General features: G+C 57.8%; 2 protein-coding genes across 2 annotated transcripts; both read left to right on the forward strand.

Moving 5' to 3' along the window:
- Window positions 1-3,719: 3,719 nt before the first annotated feature.
- LOC104017597 (eotaxin) lies at window positions 3,720-6,794 on the forward strand. Its single transcript, XM_087777640.1, has 4 exons — window positions 3,720-3,842; window positions 4,410-4,530; window positions 4,648-4,834; window positions 5,173-6,794. Exons 1-3 carry the CDS (start codon window positions 3,776-3,778, stop codon window positions 4,817-4,819), a joined length of 360 nt encoding a protein of 119 aa, XP_087633766.1. The 5' UTR covers window positions 3,720-3,775; the 3' UTR covers window positions 4,820-4,834; window positions 5,173-6,794.
- Window positions 6,795-13,679: 6,885 nt separating this feature from the next.
- LOC104017603 (C-C motif chemokine 19) lies at window positions 13,680-16,663 on the forward strand. Its single transcript, XM_087777677.1, has 4 exons — window positions 13,680-13,801; window positions 14,946-15,069; window positions 15,437-15,533; window positions 16,043-16,663. Exons 1-4 carry the CDS (start codon window positions 13,744-13,746, stop codon window positions 16,061-16,063), a joined length of 300 nt encoding a protein of 99 aa, XP_087633803.1. The 5' UTR covers window positions 13,680-13,743; the 3' UTR covers window positions 16,064-16,663.
- Window positions 16,664-17,224: the final 561 nt, after the last annotated feature.

Consider the following 17,224-nt stretch of genomic DNA (forward strand, 5'->3'; position numbering starts at 1 on the left):
GAGCTTCTGCTCCCAGCCCTGAGCCCCCCAGGGAGCAGACCACACGTCTGGTTAAGCAGGGAAGAGCTGAGGGCTTTTGCAGGGCTGAAGGGCAGCCCAGAGCTGGATGAGAAGAGGGCTGTGGGGTCAGGAGAGAGGATCTTCTGGTATTACGGGGTGAGATGCCAGGCAACTGCCATGCTGGAAGCCAGGGAAGTAATTTGTGGGCAAACCTGAGAACTTGTTGGGATGTGAGGTACAAACATGGGAAGCATTTGGGATGGAGGCTTGAGTGAGTCCCTACAAGCTCCCACAGTGGTTTTGCTGCCTGGGAAAGGCTCACAAGCAAGGCGATTTGGTGACTTTTGTTATGGTCCCACTGTATTTGCACACTCGGTGTGCAGGGACGCCGTAGTCTCTGCCTAGGACACCCTCCCCTCTTCTTGCAGTCTGGAGGTCCCTCCACCACAGGGATGCACAGAGGGCTGGAGCTGGGCTGCCCGAGTGTGGGGGTAGCTGGAGGCACCACTGCACAAAGCCCTGTTGCAAAGCCTCTGTACAGTGTCTGACACAGACCCTGGGGCCAGGAAGGGGTTCCCTGTAGCTGAGACACTGCGGAGGGGCACCCTGCCTAGTTATGCCCCCCTCCCTCTCTCTGTCTCCATCCTGCACCTCTGAGCTCTGGGAAAAGACTGGAGGCTGCAGGAGCCCAAGCTGGTGAGAAATGGGTTTATGTGGGTGCCTGCAAGAAATTGTACCTGGCTGAGAGGCTGCTGGAGGCTGCTGGTGTTGGAGAGCCCCAAAAAGCCTTGCCTCCACCCCCCGCCCCCAGCAGCTCCTCTGTATCCTGAAAGTTTCGTCTGCCTTGCGACCCCCCTGCAGACAGGGATGCTCATTGCCTCTCTCATTGCCAGAAGCTCCCTGCTTTCTCCCTGGGCTGGGGGGACAGGTGATAGAGCAAGGGACTTGGGGAGGAAGGATTGAACTGGGGGCTCTGAGGGAAGGGAGGCAGGAGGGGAGGTGGGACAGGGACCTCCATGCCAGTTTCCATGAGGTCCTGCTGATCAGGCATGCAGGTGCGTCTGCATTGCTCAGCCAGAGCAATGACCAAGTACCCCTACCCTTAGTTTATTCACTCTTGGGTCTTCTCCAGTCCACCTTCCCTGGAGGTACTGGAGTGAGGGTCTGCTCAGTCGGTTGCGTTCTTCAGGGTGCAAACTGCAGCAACCAGAGACTTGCCAAAGATTGATGCCTGTGAAGTGAACACATGCCCTGACCCTCTTCAGCAGCTCAGACCGTATTTGGGGCTGGCCTCTGGCCGGAGGATGCTGCTGCAGTGTCTCGAAAACATGCAGAGAGCCAGGGACTTTCCAGGCGCCTGCTGCTGCGGCTGGGGCTGAGACTGGGCAAGGGATGGAGCTGGGCTCTGCGCTGGGACTGCAGAGCTCTCCTGGGCTCCTTCAGGAGTGGAGAGAGCCCTGGGCTGGACCAGTCCATGCTGGGGGCAACCTGTGACAGGTCTCCTCTCCTTCCACATCCCTTGTCCTCATACCACATAGGCTCTGGGAGACACTTCACCAGGGTGGATGGCTACAGGATCAGTGCTTCCCCAGCTTCTCCAGCACATGGATCTGGGGTGGGACAGTGTCCCAGATGTGCCAAGGGCAAGGGTTCATCCAGGTGCTCAGTTGGGCACTGCTGCCTGGAAAGGTTGCAGAAATAGAGGCTGGAAAGGCGGTAAGAGCCAGTGCGGCTCTCCATTTCCTGCCTTGTTCTGATGCCACCGGTGCTTTGGGGTTGGAGGGATGGGTGACAGCACATAGGATGCCTCCAGAATCCAGTTCCCTGTGCTGCCAGGCACCCTGGGGAGATGCACCCACAGGCAACCCACTGCTGCCCATGGCCCGTGCCTGCTGCATGCCCCAGGGGCTGCTGCCTGAGACATCGACCTCGGTGCCACATGAGTGCATGGGGAGCTGCCTCCCCCCATCTGGGCACTGGTACCCCCCAGCATGAGAGCTCCCTTTCTCTTCTGCACAGGTGATGGTGGAAGCCACAGGAGCACAGCCCTGGATCCCACACTGCCCCAGGCACCCAACTTGTCCCCGAGGAGGGCAACAAGCCGCTGCAGCTTGCCAGTCTCCTTGCCCAAGAGAGGGCTGCAGGGCAGTTGTGGGTTAGCCCCCCCACCATGATACCAGCCTTGCCCCCTCCCCGCTGAGGGGGCAAGAGCCTGGTCATCTTATCGTGGCCTTGCTTTCTACAGCAGCTGGGACTTTGGTCTTCTCCCTGGGTTGCTCATTGCCCTTGATATCTGTTTATGAGGGTCCTTATCAGGAACTGGTGAAAAGTCCTGGGGCTGCACCCCAGGGCTCAGGCAGCAGGGCTGAGGAAGGGGCTTGGCCCCCACCGGCATTGGGGAGACCCCATCACAGCCCTGCGTCCCATTGGCACTCCCAGGACATGGCTAACACAAGCAGCAGGAGCAGGGCTGGCCGAGGAGCTGAAGGCCAGGGCAGGCAAAGATGGGCTGTGAGCGGTGGGGTGGTGAAGCTGGGGATGAGACAGCAAAAGGGGCTCCTTGCTGGCTGCCCGGGGGGGCTGGAGAGACGCCGGTGCCCAGCTCTTCTCGGAGGGGCCCTGGGGAGGGCGAGAGGCAGCAGCACCGGATGCATCAAGGGAAATTCCAGTTAAAAAGCGGGGAAAATGTTTCCAACATGAGAACATTTCAAGCACTGGAACAGGTTATCCAAAGCGGCTGTGAAACCCCATCCTTGGTCTCTTCCAGATCATACCCTGGCAATCACATGAAAATGTGGAGGTCTGTGGCCATCCCCTGCTCAGAGCATGACCGGTGTTTCACCAGCTTGCTCAGGGCTTGGTCCAGCCATGTGGCCATCTCTTTGGGTGGCCTTTGCCACCACAAGGGTGCCCTGAGGGTTCCTATTCAGCCCTCCGGGTCCACTTCTGCATGGTCCCTGTCTTTCCAGCCATGTCCAACCTGTCTGACTGCATGGGATCATGCCGTCCCACCTGTTGGACTTCACATTTTGTCTGTGTTGAACCTCAGGAGGTTTCCGTCAGCCCATGCCTCCAAGCCATTCGAGGTCCCCACTCATCCCCACTCATGGATCAGCACCAACGCACGGTGGGCTCTGCTATCTCCCCCAGCCCCATTTGCAGTCCAGCCCCTGCACATCCCAGCCCTACAGATGTATTCAGCTGTTTGGGGAGGCCCCCGAGGCAGCTGGACAGAGATGGAGGCTCAGGGGGCTGAGACATGGGGTCACCCTGAGCCCCTTCTCGCCTGTGTTTTGCTCAGGAGAAAAGCACGAGGTGGGGAAGCAAACCAGATTGACTCCTTGGTTTTCCTAATGGCTTGGACACCCGCCAGGGTCCCTGTCTGGGGAGTAAACAGGCAAGCAGCAACACTCAACCCACCAAGAGCAGGTAGCGGCAGGCTGCAGGACCGGATAGGAAACAGGAGCCCACAAACTCATCTAGCCACGATGAGGGCCGTGTCTCTGGTGTGCCCCCCACCTGGCACCCCGCACCGTGATGGGCAGCTGGGAACAAGACAGGACGCATCCGTAAAGGGGGGCTTGCAGCTTACAGGAATCCCCCATCCTCCCGCTTCTCCATCACCCAGCCCTCTGACGGCTGGTGGGCTGCCTGCCAGGCGGGGCCGAAAATGAAAGCAAAGCGTCCAGAGATAAATAGGAGCAGCCCCAGCACAAGGCAGCAGTGCGCATCCTGCTTCCCAGCCTTGCCAAGCTCAGCACCCGCGGCACCCGCCATGGCTCTGCGCCTCCTCCTGCCACTGCTCCTGCTGGCTGCTACCCTCCTCATCGCCCAGGCTCAAGGTGAGCGGCACGAAGCCCTCCTGCCCGCCTATGGGTCGATGGGGCAGGGGATGGGTGCTCGGCGGGGTCTGTGCAGGGTGCTGGGTGGTGCGGTGGCAGTGCACGGTGGGTGTTTGTGGTGCATTTGGGTGCGTGCATGGCTGGGGTTTGCCACACAGTCGTGTGTAGGGCACGTGTGCGTGTGCGCAAGCCTGGTTGGTGTGCGGCGTCGGCTTGCAGTGCTTGCTTGGCTTGGGAGCACATGTGTGTACACGTGGCTGGTGGGGCAGCAAAACTCCAAGTTGAACAGCGTAGGCAGGAGAACGAGGTTCAACCCTTTGCAAGGAACCCATCTCTGCCTCAGTTTCCTCTCCGCTGGCAGTGAAATATCCCTGGGGCAGGGTCTGACCTGCAACTGAGTACTGGGGTTGAGAGCTCCCACCCTCATGTGCTGCCCCAGCACCTCTCCCACGAATGACACCAAGCAAGCCCTGGGCCATCAGCCAGCTGTGCCGTGCTCCCCTGGGGATGGGAAAGTGCCCTGGCTGGGTGAGGGTCCAAAATCCCATGTCTCCCCCTTGTCCCCAGGCATTGGCAGCTCAGCCACGGACTGCTGCCTGAAGCACAGCCGGAAAGCCATCTCCAGCAACTGGGTGAAGTCCTATAGCCTCCAGGGACCTGAGTCGGGATGTGTGCTGCGTGCTGTTGTGTGAGTACCCTGCTGCAGGCAGGACCATCTGGAGCAGTTTGGATCCAGCTAAGTCCCCCCTCCCCATGTCCTCCCCCCTGCCCATCGCCCAGCAAACCTTTCTGCCTGCACCACCAGCTTTACCACCAAGAAGAATAAGAAAATCTGTGCCTCTCCCACCGACCTCGCCGTCCAGAAGCTGATGCAGAACATGGACAAGAAGGCAAAGAATGACAAGAAGGACAAGAAGAAGGGACATAACCCGCGTACCGGGGGCAGACCCAAGCGGCAGAAGCGGCAGCGGGTCTAAGTCAGGCCTGAAGAGGTAGGCAAAGGGGAGTGGGGGGCAGTAGGGTGATGGGGTGGGGGTCTTGCCCCCCATCCCAGATCCCTCCCCGTGGAAGGGCAGACACCAAGCTCCCAGGGCAGAGCCTGGGAGGGCTGCCACAGCCGTGGCTGGAGTGTGGAGGTGCTTAGAGCACAGCTCCCTCCTGGTCTGCGCTTGCCTTAAAATCAGATTTCTTTCTGGAGCTGCTGGGGCAAGGGAATGCTTGGGGACAGGCAAGGCACGTCATGCAAGGCAATGGCCCCCTGGCTGGGGTGGGTGCCTTTGCTGAGACCCTCTCCACCTCACTGCCCCCTCCTTGCCTTCCTCTCCCCTAGGACGGATGCCTTCCCCACCGATGACCGACCCACTGCCTGGCAATGGACATCCACAGACCGCACACTTGCCCGCCAGCCCCGGGGCGAGGACGGGGCTGGCCGAGGGGGCTGCTCTCTGCTCCGCAGCCCCCTCGGTGCTGCCACGCCTGACGCAGAGTTCCCCCCAGCCGGGACCCCCTGCACCGGCTGGGTGCTCTCAGCAGCAAAGAGCACCCAGGTCCTCGCTCGCCCCACGGCCATGCCAGTGGGGACCTGGACCCATGTGGGAGCTGAGCCATGGCCCCGAGGGGGAAGTGAGAGGGGATTTCTGTAGCCTGGCAGGATGGCAGCTTTTTCTATGACTTTTTTGGGGGGATTTTATACATTTGTATTTATATGTAAAGACTGTGCTTTAATTCGGTCTTCCTGGAAGGCTCTACTTCTGGCTCCTTGTGCTTCACAGAGTACCCTTTATGCTGCAGGCTGGCTTTTCTGGAAGACTGCTCTTATTTTTCTACCAAATAAACGATGGCTGCATTTCATTTCCCTCTCACCTTTTTGCTCCTTTTCGGCTTGCAGGACTGTGGGGTGCCAGGCAGGTCCCACGTCCCTGTGGTCCTGCCCGGGCTGCTTCCTGGCTGCTTCTTCACATGGCAATTAATAGCAACTGAGATGGAGAGTTTGGAGACAGTGGGGATGACAGTGTGGCTATATCTGTGGGCCGTTCTAGGCTTTCCCTAAAAATAGTGCGTTGTTGCAGTGTAGTTTGGAGGAACATAGTCAGGATTTGTCCCTTTGATTTTTTTTTTAGGGACAAAATTGCAAAATCAGAACAAATTGTTCATTTTAGCGGAATTTTACCCTTTTATCTCTCTTGGTTTTGCTGTTGTCAGATATTCAGACATTATTAAGCCAAATGCGTAGTTTTCTGAAAAAAAAAGAAACTCTTGTATACTTTCTTCCCAAGTCTGAAAAGCCCACATGGTGAAAACTGCATGTGAGGCTGTGCAGGTGCGGGAATAGAAGACTTTGCAAAATTCATCGCAGAGACGCTGCTGCCATTTGACAGCAGTTCTATCCTAAACCTTTAGTAAAATGAGAAGTCACTAACCTGAAGACACCATAAGGTGAGACTGCAAGTAGAGGGGGGACAGATCCCCGGGACAGGGCTGGCGGGGAAATCTCCCCATGCTTGCAAACCCGCTGCAGTGTGCCAAGAAGGAGCAAACTGAAGTGCTGTACTGCAGCCGCAGTGCTATCTGCTTGCAGAGACTTCAGACGTGGACTTTGGTCAGTAAAGGTCTATTAAGTCATATAATTGCAATAATAGGATTTGCGGGGATTAACAGTATCAGCAAAGGCTGCGTGTTGGCTGGAGTAAATCTTGTAGCTGACTCTTTCTATCAAGCACATTTATCTGGCTTGATCACTTTATTAGGTAGGCGTTATAGGTCTATTATTTTAAGGCTGTGTAAAGAAACTGTGAAGTCCAAGATACTGGCCCTGAGTACGGGACGGGCGCTGAGCTGGCTCCATGCTGCTGTCTCCACGTGGGAGTGCGCGGCCGTCTGCCAGACTGGCTTTTGGACAGGATGCGAGGCAATAAAATATATCCTTTACAACCAAACTCACTCGTTCTGGCTGTTGTGACGGGCTTTGGTGGGGTGGGAAGGGCGGCATGGGGGGACTGCTCCCCTGCCCCATACACAGTCACCCCCCAGGACCTGGCTTTTGCAGCCCCCCTGGGCGCTGCGTCCCCGGGGGTGCAGTGTCTGCGAACTGCTGGCACAGGGGAGGGGGACCATGAAAGTCACCTCTCTTGCAGCTGTGTTGCCCAGCAAGATGAAGCCGTCCTGTTTGCTCAGCTGTCCCCACCAAGAGGTCCCGAGATGCCAGCAAACACGGATGCACAAAATGGTTTTGTACATGGCATCTTTGCTCACCACTGAGCCTGTCCCTCTGACTCTGACCCTCTCTGGACAAGCACTACTTGCTCAAAGCAGGGGCTCTGTGCTCCCTGCTGGTTTGGGAAAACAGCATTAAACCAAGTTATTAATGAGGCTGTGCTCTGGCCTGATCTTTGCTGAGAGCCTGGGAACCAACACCCATGTACTGGGAGTCAGCTGGGGCTGCTGCAGGAGGGCTGGAGACAGCCCTGCGTTTGCTGGGGATGCACTGCATCCAGCGCTGTGAGGCTGGCCCTGCCTTCTGCGGGACTCCTTGTTGTGCTGCTTGCGGTGTCAGGGGATTGTGAAATGATTGCAAAAACCCCCTAGAAATGAGGCCCAGCCGAATACATCTGCAACCACAAACAGCAAAGCATGAGCTGATGGCAGGAGCGAACCAGCACGTGAAATCTACCCTGGTGTCTCTGTGGCTGCAGATGTAAACACCACACGGGTGTGTTTTTTTCTTCAGATGCTAAGTGGGCCTTAGGCTAAGACAGGTTAAAAAACATGCACGTGAGGGTGCTCTAATTTTACCCTAAATTTTACCCTAAAAGCAGGGCTTGTGGAAGAGCACCAGAGTTTGTCCCACACTTGGGCACTGATGCCTGCGCGGGAAGGCATGTGTGAGCATGGAAACAGATGCACAAATGCAGCCCCACGTGTGCCTGTGCCTGCACACGCACGTGGGCATTTGCACGCTGCTTCCAGCTTTCCTGCAGAATACTGCCTTTAAGGAAAATAAGGTGTCAGGGTTAGCGGGAGCTTCTTATTGGGGCAGGTGGCCACAGTGCTGCCACAGGGAGCTGGCACTGGGGAAACGCCTCCGAGGAGATTCCCTGCGAGAGGCCGAAAGGAGAGGCAATGGGCTGGGATCTGGAGCACGCAGCAGGGGCCAAAATCCCTTCCCCATGGAGGTGCTGAATCCACGGACCCCAGCTGAGACAAGTGATGTAAAGAAGATGCTCTGTGATGATGCCACAGTGAAGTAGCAGAGGAGGATTCACACAGTTGTACCCCACGGCAGGGCAAACCCGCTGCTTTGCCCCACATGCAAAGACAGGGCAGGGTTGATGCAGTGTGTGCGGGGCCAGTGGGTGTGCAAGGGCTGTACAAGCCCCCCCAGACATCTTGGAGGGAACGCAAGAAAACTGCACCCATGTCAAGCAGAGCAAAAAGTTAGGAGAGCTCGGCCACCCTGGAGCAGAAAGGCTTCAGTGACAGCAGAAAGTAACCACACAAGATAGAAACCAGAGAGTGCAGCCAAAAAAAGGGGAGTCTTGAAGCCAGGCCAAATGATTAGCTCAAGTCATTAGCTGGCGCAGATGGTGCTCCAGGCTTGTGCTGGCAGCGGAGCTTGCTGGGCTGCAACGCCGGGCTGAGCTCCAGCGAGGCTCACCTGGAGACATGCGCACCGGGTCTGTCCCTCTGCCCCACACCATCCCCGAGGAGCAGGAGCCGGCTATGCTGCAGCAGCCCCGCAGGTGCCAAGCGTGTGGGTGCTAGAGGGGCTGTAGTTTCCAGCTGAAGCTTCAAGGTGTTTTTAGCTGCTCTCTCACCAACACTGCCCTGCTGGGGTCTGCCATGGTCCAGAGAGGAGAGAGGAGGTGGAGAAGTGGCTGGTGGGCAATAGGGACTCCTACCCTTCCTGCCCCAACATATTTCCCAGTGCCAGTCATCCCTTGGCACCCATTCTCTCCTAGAGGTCCCCAGCCAGAGCCTCCTCTCAACCCTTTCTTCACCTACGTGCAGCTCCCAGGTGCCCTCCTTCCCCCGTTCTCCGTTTTGCTGGCTGGAGCCCCTCGGCTTTGGTGTGTCCTTGTGCTGATGGTCCTCATTCCACTTGCCCAGACCCCCACGTCCCTCCGCTTGCCTCCCATCCTGCTGGGGACTTCAGACCTGCTCCTGGGCTGCAGCTGTCCAAGGGGGTGGTGGAAGAGCATCTGTTTTCCTCTGAGGATGTCCTGCAGCAGGGCCAACGTGAGCCGTGTCCCAGAGCTGCACCAGACCAAGACCCCCACAGCCTCCTCTGTCTGGTGTCAGTCTAAAAGCCAACAGAGCAGTGAAAGACAGTAGTCTTCAAGGCTTTTGGTCCATCCTATGTGCTTTAGATCTGTCCACAGGTGAGTCTGGGGTGCAGCCTCACCGGGCATCCTTCCTGCCAAGCCACGTAGGAGATGACGAGGAAATTGCTGACAGGCTGCTTTTTGTACAGGTCTCCGAGCTGTTCTCCAGCCATCCCCTCCTGAAACCCCTGAAGAGGCTGCAGAGAGGGGGACAGAGGCAGCGTGACAGCGGGAAGCCAGGGCTGGGGGCATCCCACCTGGCCGCTGCCATCTCAGTGCCATCACAGCATGTCCAAGAGCATTTTCAGGAAGCACCCAGCTGGGAGACTGCGCAGCCTGAAGATGATGCTGAGGGACACCTGAGTTGCACAGACCCCGAGAGATGAGTGTTCACCTGGGTGGAGTTGAGGGGGACCCAGCTGAAGGGTCTTGGCTCTGCTGCCCATCACCTACGGTGACCTCAGCATCAATGCCACTGAAGGCAATGAGCGTTAGGGAGAGATGGGCTCTAACAGAGCAGGAATTGGCACCTTCTGCATCCCTCTTAGCCAGACCCTCAGGACCATCTTTACTCCCTCTGGGCAAAGCCATGGCTTGCTTTTTTCTTTTCCTTAATTCCATTTAAATCAGATTGACCGGGTTCCCTCAGGTAGAGGAGATCCAGCAGGATCCCAAGCCCCGTGGGCTGGCAGTGGCCCCAGTCCCTGTGCCGCACTGGGACTGAGGCTGCAATGGAAACTGTGCAGGAGTCTCCTTTGTGCCAGGAGATGGAAGGGAAATGGAAATAGCTGCAATGTCTGCCCAGTATTTCCCAATGAGGTGAATGCAGCCTGGCCAGATCCTACCCCAGGGACTGGCTGTGCCTGGAATTTGCTGAAATTCCCCCATTTGTCCTTTCCAGCTCTGTAGGTGGAAAGCTGAGCACCGCAAGACAGCCCAGGGAGCACGCTGGAGCCCACAAACTCAGTGGGGAGCAGCTGCCCTGGGGGCTCCTGCAGCCGGCAGATATCCGGGAGGGTGCCAGTGTGGCTGCTGCTCCCTGAGGAGAGCCCAGGGATGGAGGTGATGCTCACACAGCCCATTTACATTTTGATGGGTTGGATTTCGCATGGGGATCCCCCCCATATACGGTTTCAACTTTAATTAACAACCGCATTATTGAGGCTGGTGCCGGGGGGAGTGCTCAGGCATGCTTCTCGCTGCCGGTGGTGTCCTCGGGGCTGGAGCTCCAGCGCTCCCAAATTGCTCTGGATGAGGCTTAAATGGGTCAGGGTACACAGTGCTCTCCGCTCTTCCCAAACCACACAGATCCCCTGCCCGTTCCCTACCTGCTTGTGCCTCTGAAGAGCCTGGACCCCAAAACATCCCCTTTTCCCCCTCTGTGCCATCTCTTCTGGTCCCCAAGGCTCAGCCCTGCAAGGGGAATGGTGCGACCTCCCTGCATGCCACAGCGATGCGCTTCAGAGATGACCACTCTCTTCTTAGAAATCCCACTGACCCCAGTGGAGGGGGGAAAAGCCGTCACATTCCCCTTTCACAACGCGAGCGGAAAGCCCCTTTCCTCACTCTTCGGTGTCCCTCCTGGGGAGCAGAGGCATCTGGAGCAGCCGTGCTTTCACCCACTTGGCACCCAGACAGCTGCTGGGAGGAGGCAGGGACTCTCCTTCCTGCCCATGCGTTGGCAGGGACTGCAGGCAGCGCAAGGGCAGGGGTCCCCTGCAGCCAGAGTTGGTTAAGGGGTTTACCCCTAGAAGGATGTATTCCCAACACTGGACACACTGCTTTCAGTGTGTGGCCTGCCAGGAGCCAGCAGTGGGTGGGAGTCCCTTGTGTCAGGAAAGTGGCAGGGGACCTCACTGCTTGCCACGGTGACCAGGACCCCAGCAGTGCACGGGAGGGACCAGCACCCCCCAGCCCCCCCCAGCACCCCTTGCCAGTCCTTGGGCATGCTTTTGTAGCTGCCGAACCCACTGAAAATGCAAGGAGGCGAGGGTTTGCCGTTGGGCAGCACCGCCAGCATCCCTTGCTAGTGGGTCAGGGCTCTGATTTTGGGGCCCTCTCTTCACCGGGGGCTTTGCGCCATCAGTCCAGCTCCTGGGGAGGAGGCAGCTCTGGGTTAGGAGTGGCTGCACCCGGAGATCTGGCTACCAGTATCAGCAGCCAGGAGCCATTGCCCTTCCTGCTGTGGCATCTCTTTGTCAGCGCCCTGGGGGAGATCAAGCAGAGACGAGGTCTCAGAGCCAGCCTGCATCCCCAAACCCGCAGGGAGGCTGGGGCTGATGACTGATGCTAATCCTCTGCCACCTAAATTCCCCTTCTGCCAGCGAAGATTTCTCTCAATAGCTTGTGAGTGCTGGAAGAAGGCAGGTGCTGACTGAAGTTAATCTGGCACATCCTGTTTGCGCTGCTCACCCTGCCCACCTGCCCCTGCCTAACCCCTTCGGCACAGCGCCGGCTTGCCGGGGCACAGGAGCACCCGCAGGTGATGCTCTCCTGATGGAAGAGACCACCCCATACATGAGGCTTGTGCCAATGCCAGTGCAGGGATGGAGCACTTTGGCCGGTGGCATGGCTGGAGTCTCCTTACCATGGAGTGGGGAAGGGGCAAAGCTCACTATCTCCTACTGCTGAGAGGAGCAGAGGGACCCACTGAGGTCCTGGGCTCACAGCCCTGTGTCTTGTCCCCGCGTAGATATTTGTCCCTGTGGAAGGGCTGTGCAGCCCTCTCCACTGAGGTGCCAGGACAGGCTGGAGCTCGAGCGAGGGAGAGGGTGGAGGGATGGAGATCCTGCTCCAGGATTTGTTCACCCCTGTGGGGAAATATTTTTCCTATTATAAATGGGAATTTCCCTGAGTGCAACTGGTGGCGTTGACTCTCATCCTGTCCCTGGCCCCCCCCAAGAAGAGCCTGGCTCTGTCATCTCTCCAAACCCCTACAAGGCAGCTGCTGACAGCAGTGAGACCCCCTTCACCATTCCTTACCTGGGCTGCACAACCCCACTGCTCTCAGCATCCCACCTGGTACCTGTCAGGGCTGAAGCAGGCTGGTTAAGGGACAACACTGCAGGTGGCACTGGCATGGTGGTGAGTCACCATCCCAAGGACAAACAGCCCCTGTCCCTGCGCTCCTGCAAAGGTTTGCAGCAGGAGCGCTGGTCTTCACTCCCTGCAGTGCCCATGCAGCCGGTGAGCTGCTGGCACCCCGTGCCATGCATACATCCTCTGTGGGGGATTTCTGCTCTTGTGCAGAGAAAACCTGTTTCCAGGAATCTCTGTAGCTGCCTTTGGCCGTGAGACCATGTGGTGGTTTAGCCCGGCACACAGCTGAACACCATGCAGCCTCTCACTCACTCCCCCCAGTGGGATGGCAGAAAGAATTGGAAAAAAGGTAAAACTCATGGGCTGAGATAAAGACAATTTAATAGGACAGAAAACAAAGGGAGAATAATAGTAATGACAAAAGAATAAACAAAACAAGCAATGCACAATGCAATTGCTCACTGCCCACTGACCGATGCCCAGCCAGTTCCTGAGCAGTGGCTGCACCACCCCTGGCCATCTCCCCCCATTTTTTTGTTCAGTGTGATGTCATACGGTATGCAATACCATTTTGGACAGTTTGGGTCAACTGTCCTGGCTGTGCCCCATCCCAGCTTCTTGTGTGCACCCCCAGCACCCTCGCTGGCAGGGCAGTATAAAAAGCTGAAAAGTCCTTGACTTAGTGTAAACACTGCTCAGCAGCAACTAAAATATCAGTGTTTTATCAACATTACTCTCATCCTAAATCCAAAACACAGCACTATGCCAGCTACTAGGAAGAAAATTAACTCTATCCCAGCCGAAACCAGGACAGCCTATTTGCTGGGACATCTGGAAACCAGGTTGTCTTTTGGCATGTGAGATCGCGGCCCTGAACTGGAGCATGCTGGCTGGGCTCTCCTCTATCCACCAGCTTTGGATGTGCCCCCCTCCCCAGGCAATGAGGATGGCAGGAGAAGCCAGCCGGGCTCCTGTGACCAGATGGGGGGGCTCAGGGGAGCCAGGCATCACCCCAGTAATGGTATATACCCCAAAAATGGGATTGAGGCAAGTTCTCCCCCCACATCAGTGGGTTGAGCCTATGCGATACCTAATGGCAACGTCCCAGAGATGTCTTGGAAGGAGGACTGGGAAATGTATGGGGTGAGACCTACCATGTGCTTGCCCAGGGCCCTGGGGTGCTTTTGCAGGGTGAAGGGACCCTGGAGCTGCTCTGGCCCTGACCAGCAACCCCTGTGGCCTGGGTGCTGGCAGCGGAGAGGGCAGGAGGGTGTTTGGCTCGGGGACTGCAGAGCAGCTGGCTGCAGGGAAAGCAGCCGGGATATTCGGGAACTGCTCAAAGATTAAAATCCAGCCTGTGGCAAGACTTGTTACAACTTCCCACTCCTCTTCTCCAAAAGAAAGTGAAAGCCACGGGCTGGAAGGATAAATAGGCAGCAGGGAGCACAAGCAGCAGAGCGCAGGGAAGCTGTGCAGATCTCACCTCTCCTGCCCGGAGCACCGTCGCCTCCAGCCCATCCTCTGCCAGAGTCAGCAGCAAAATGCAGCAGCTGCATCTTCTCTGCCTCAGTTTCCTGGTACTGGGACGTATCCTGGATGGTAAGAGGGAACCTCTCAGGCTGCCTTTCTTGTGGAAGGGAGGGGATCCAGTTTCTTGCTCTTTTGCATTTCCAGCAGACTTTTAGAGGGACCCATGGCAGGGGCTCTGCTGCAGCCCTCTTGCGTCTTCTGCTTGCAACCTGTCCCAGAGGGACTCTGTCCTGCCCAAAGTCCAGGCAGGAGCCTGCAGGGCGCTGGGGCTGGAAAGCTGCTCTTGGGAAAGACCATGGAGCAATCCTGCCTCCCAGTGCCCTAGCCCAGCTTGTGCACACTGGGCTGGGATCACCTTGGTCCCATTCTCCCCAGCACACCAGGGGAGCATCTCTGGCACCCTTTGGTGTGGGGCAGCCCTGGGGGCAAGTGGCAGGGCTGGGAGTGGGAGGGAAGGCATGTGTTAGGGCAGAGCCCATGTTTGAGGGGCTGCTGGTGTTGAACACGGGGTTTGCACAGGTCACAGCTGTCTGGGTGGGTGACACCAGGCCCTCTGCTCTGCTGCGGGGAGCTGGGGAGTCCAGACACCTTGTGGTGTTGCACCTCACCTTGCTGCCTGGGGTTACAGGAGCCCCTGGGCAATGCCAGCCTTGGCGGGCATTAACAGCGAGTACAGCATTTGCTTGGAGGGTGACCAAGCTCCCCTACCCCGCAGTGAAGTGCAGAGAGCTGTGTCCCTCAGCTGTCACAGGACTGATCAGTGCGGGGCAGCTGGTGATAGGGTGGCTGCAAAACCTACGGCTGGTTCAGCAAATACAGCTGAAGCCATTCCGAGCCCTTTGGGAATGGGCATCTTCAGCGTCGCAGCATCCTGAAGTGGGGTGAAGACCCCCATCCTGCCCCACTTGCCCCGGGAGTGTGGGAGGGACCCAGGCACGCACAAGGGCCGCCCTCTGCCAATCTGCTGTTTCTCACCTCCTTTGCTTTCTGTCAGAAGGAGGCAAAGGGCTCCCGGTGCCGGGGCACGGGAGCAATAAGGCTCCTGCCTGCGTGTGTAGCCGGGGCAGTGTGCGAGGGCATCGCTGGCGGGCACCATCCTGCCCCGCTCCGCCAGGGCAGCCCCGCAGCTCCCGCACCCTCTGGGGAGGCTGGATGAAAACACAGCCGACCTGCGGAGAGCAGCCTCAGCCTGCATGGTGTGTTCTTCCTCCAGTGCACGGTGGGAACAATGTCCTTGACTGCTGCCTGCGGACGAGTGATATACCCATCCCGCGGCGGATAGTGCGGGATTATCAACTCCAGCTGGTGCAGGATGGCTGCAACATCCCGGCTGCCGTGTAAGAGCCCCAGGGTGGTGATGGCTGAGGGACAAGAGCCCCAGGGTGGTGGTGGCCAAGGGATGGACCCTGTGGGAAGGCAGGGAGGGAGGCAGATCAGGGTGGAGGAGGGATGTTGAGCTGGGTTTGGGGGGCGAGGGAATAGGGAGGGTTGTGGAAGCGACCGTGGAGATCAGAGGCTCAATCAGAGCAGGACAGACTTGCCAGGAGGGGAAAGCTTGGGAAAAAAGACAGGGAAGAAAGTCATTCCAAGGTAGAGATGGAGGAGGGCAGTGAGGAAGGTAGTGGGTGAGAGCTTGGGGTGCTCTGGAGCATCCCTGGGGTGTCCTGCTCACCTCATCTTGTTTTTTTCCTGTGGGCCTGGCAGGTTCATCACCACAAAGGGCAAGCGCCTCTGTGCCCCACTCCAAGCCCCGTGGGTGGTTCGCCTCCAAGAGAAGCTGGACGCCGGCTCTGCCAGGAAGGTAAGAGATGTCCCTGTGCTTAGCTAGGAACAAGGGCAGCTGGGGGGTGGGTTTATCCACCACCAAACAGGCTTTTCCCAGTGTGATTGGGCTGCGCTCTATGGATACTTCACGCTCATGGATACTTCATCTCAGTCTCCATCCCTCCTCCCTCCAGCTGGGACCAGTTTGGCTCCTCTGCAATCCCTCTTCCATCCCAAATCAATGCAGCCCTGGGGCTGTTGCTCAGCCAGTGCCACCCTGGGCTGAGCCCAATGGGTGCTACAGCAAATGGCACCAGGAGCAAACCCTCCCCACTCCTGCCCTGCAAGCTTGGAGTTTGCAACTTGTGCATCTTCAAAGGGAGGGCTTGTGTTGACTTTGGTGGGTGCTTTGCAAGCCCTGCCAGGTCCCCGCTTTACCATCATGGCTTGGCCAGGGGAGGTCACCCCTTAGTGACCACCCTGACCATGGGGAGGCTCTGCCCTGAGGATCACGCTCATCACAGTTGTGTTTTTTCACTTCTTCAGGCCAAACCTGAGGGCAAGTAGTCTCCGAAGAAGCCTGTGGCCGGTCCCAGCGCCTTGAATGGGGCCGGCTCCCAGCTGTGAATCTGAAGCTAATGGAGCCAACCTGCTTCCACCTCCAGCCACAAGGCCAGCCCTCCTCGGGACTCGCATCAGTATGTGGGGCTGGGCAGAGCCCTGCCTGCTCTCTCTTCTTCTCTCTGTCTCTGGTGTGACCCAGCAACCTGCGTCAGGCTGAGCTGGGGGCTGCTGGACCAGAGCCTCTGCCACCTTCACAGCCTGGAAGCTGTTTGATGGACTGTTCCGTGAGATGAGTTTGGGGGGGTCTCAGCCTACCCTTTGGTGCAGTGGCTGTGACCTCCACCACCAGTCTGATCCCTTGGGTTTCCATCGTCAGCCCCAAACCTTCTGCAGTCCTTCCGCATCCCTGGGAAGGGCTGCCAGGACGGGATAGTGTGGGAATGGAGGGGAGGGATGGAGAAGTTCCTCACTGGCCATGCACTGTGCTGCTCCTTCGCTGAGCACAACCTAGATGCTGTCAGACAGAGCGTGGCTGATGCGGTTCCTCTCTCACGCCCTGACTTCCCTGCACCGTTTCCCTCCCCTCCTGCCCTTCCTTGCACAGGTAGAAATAGAGCCAGTAATGCAGCGGCGGCAGAGCGGGCAGCGATGTTGCCCTTGGCCCTTGCACTGCTCAGGGACATTGCCCCCCTTCTTGGTCCCTCAGCCTGCCACCGTGTTCAAAGCCTGCCCCGTGCTCCTGCCTGGGCAGGGATGCATGAGCAGTGTTCGTGCTGCTCTCAGGTATTGCTGCTAGATCTGTTCGATGCAACAATTACGGGTGTAAGTTGCTTCTTTTCTCTCTTTTTTATTGTGCTGTGATTTTATTAAATAAAAAGAAAAGCCAGCGGGTGGTTGTCCTGCCTCATGTTTGAGCCCAAAAGCCAGCGTGGAGTGTGGGGCATGCAGCCAACGCTGCCTGCGATGCTGCAGTAGCAAGGGTGGGGTGCATGGGGGGGAAGGGGCTTTCACAGGGGTGAAGAACGCTTTCTACAGCAGCTGGGCTGCAGATCTCTCCTGGGAACTCTCAGCACTGTGGTGGGGTGGGCGCCCTGCTCCGCACGGCTGGGCCAGGCTGCCAGAGTGGGTCCCCAGGGGGTTGTATTGCAGAGATGGGGTGGGAGG

The sequence above is a fragment of the Nipponia nippon genome, unplaced genomic scaffold, assembly GCF_047370975.1.
Source record: "Nipponia nippon isolate SJK-2023a ecotype South Korea unplaced genomic scaffold, ASM4737097v1 scaffold_40, whole genome shotgun sequence".
In the NCBI taxonomy this organism is placed as follows: Eukaryota; Metazoa; Chordata; class Aves; order Pelecaniformes; family Threskiornithidae; genus Nipponia; species Nipponia nippon.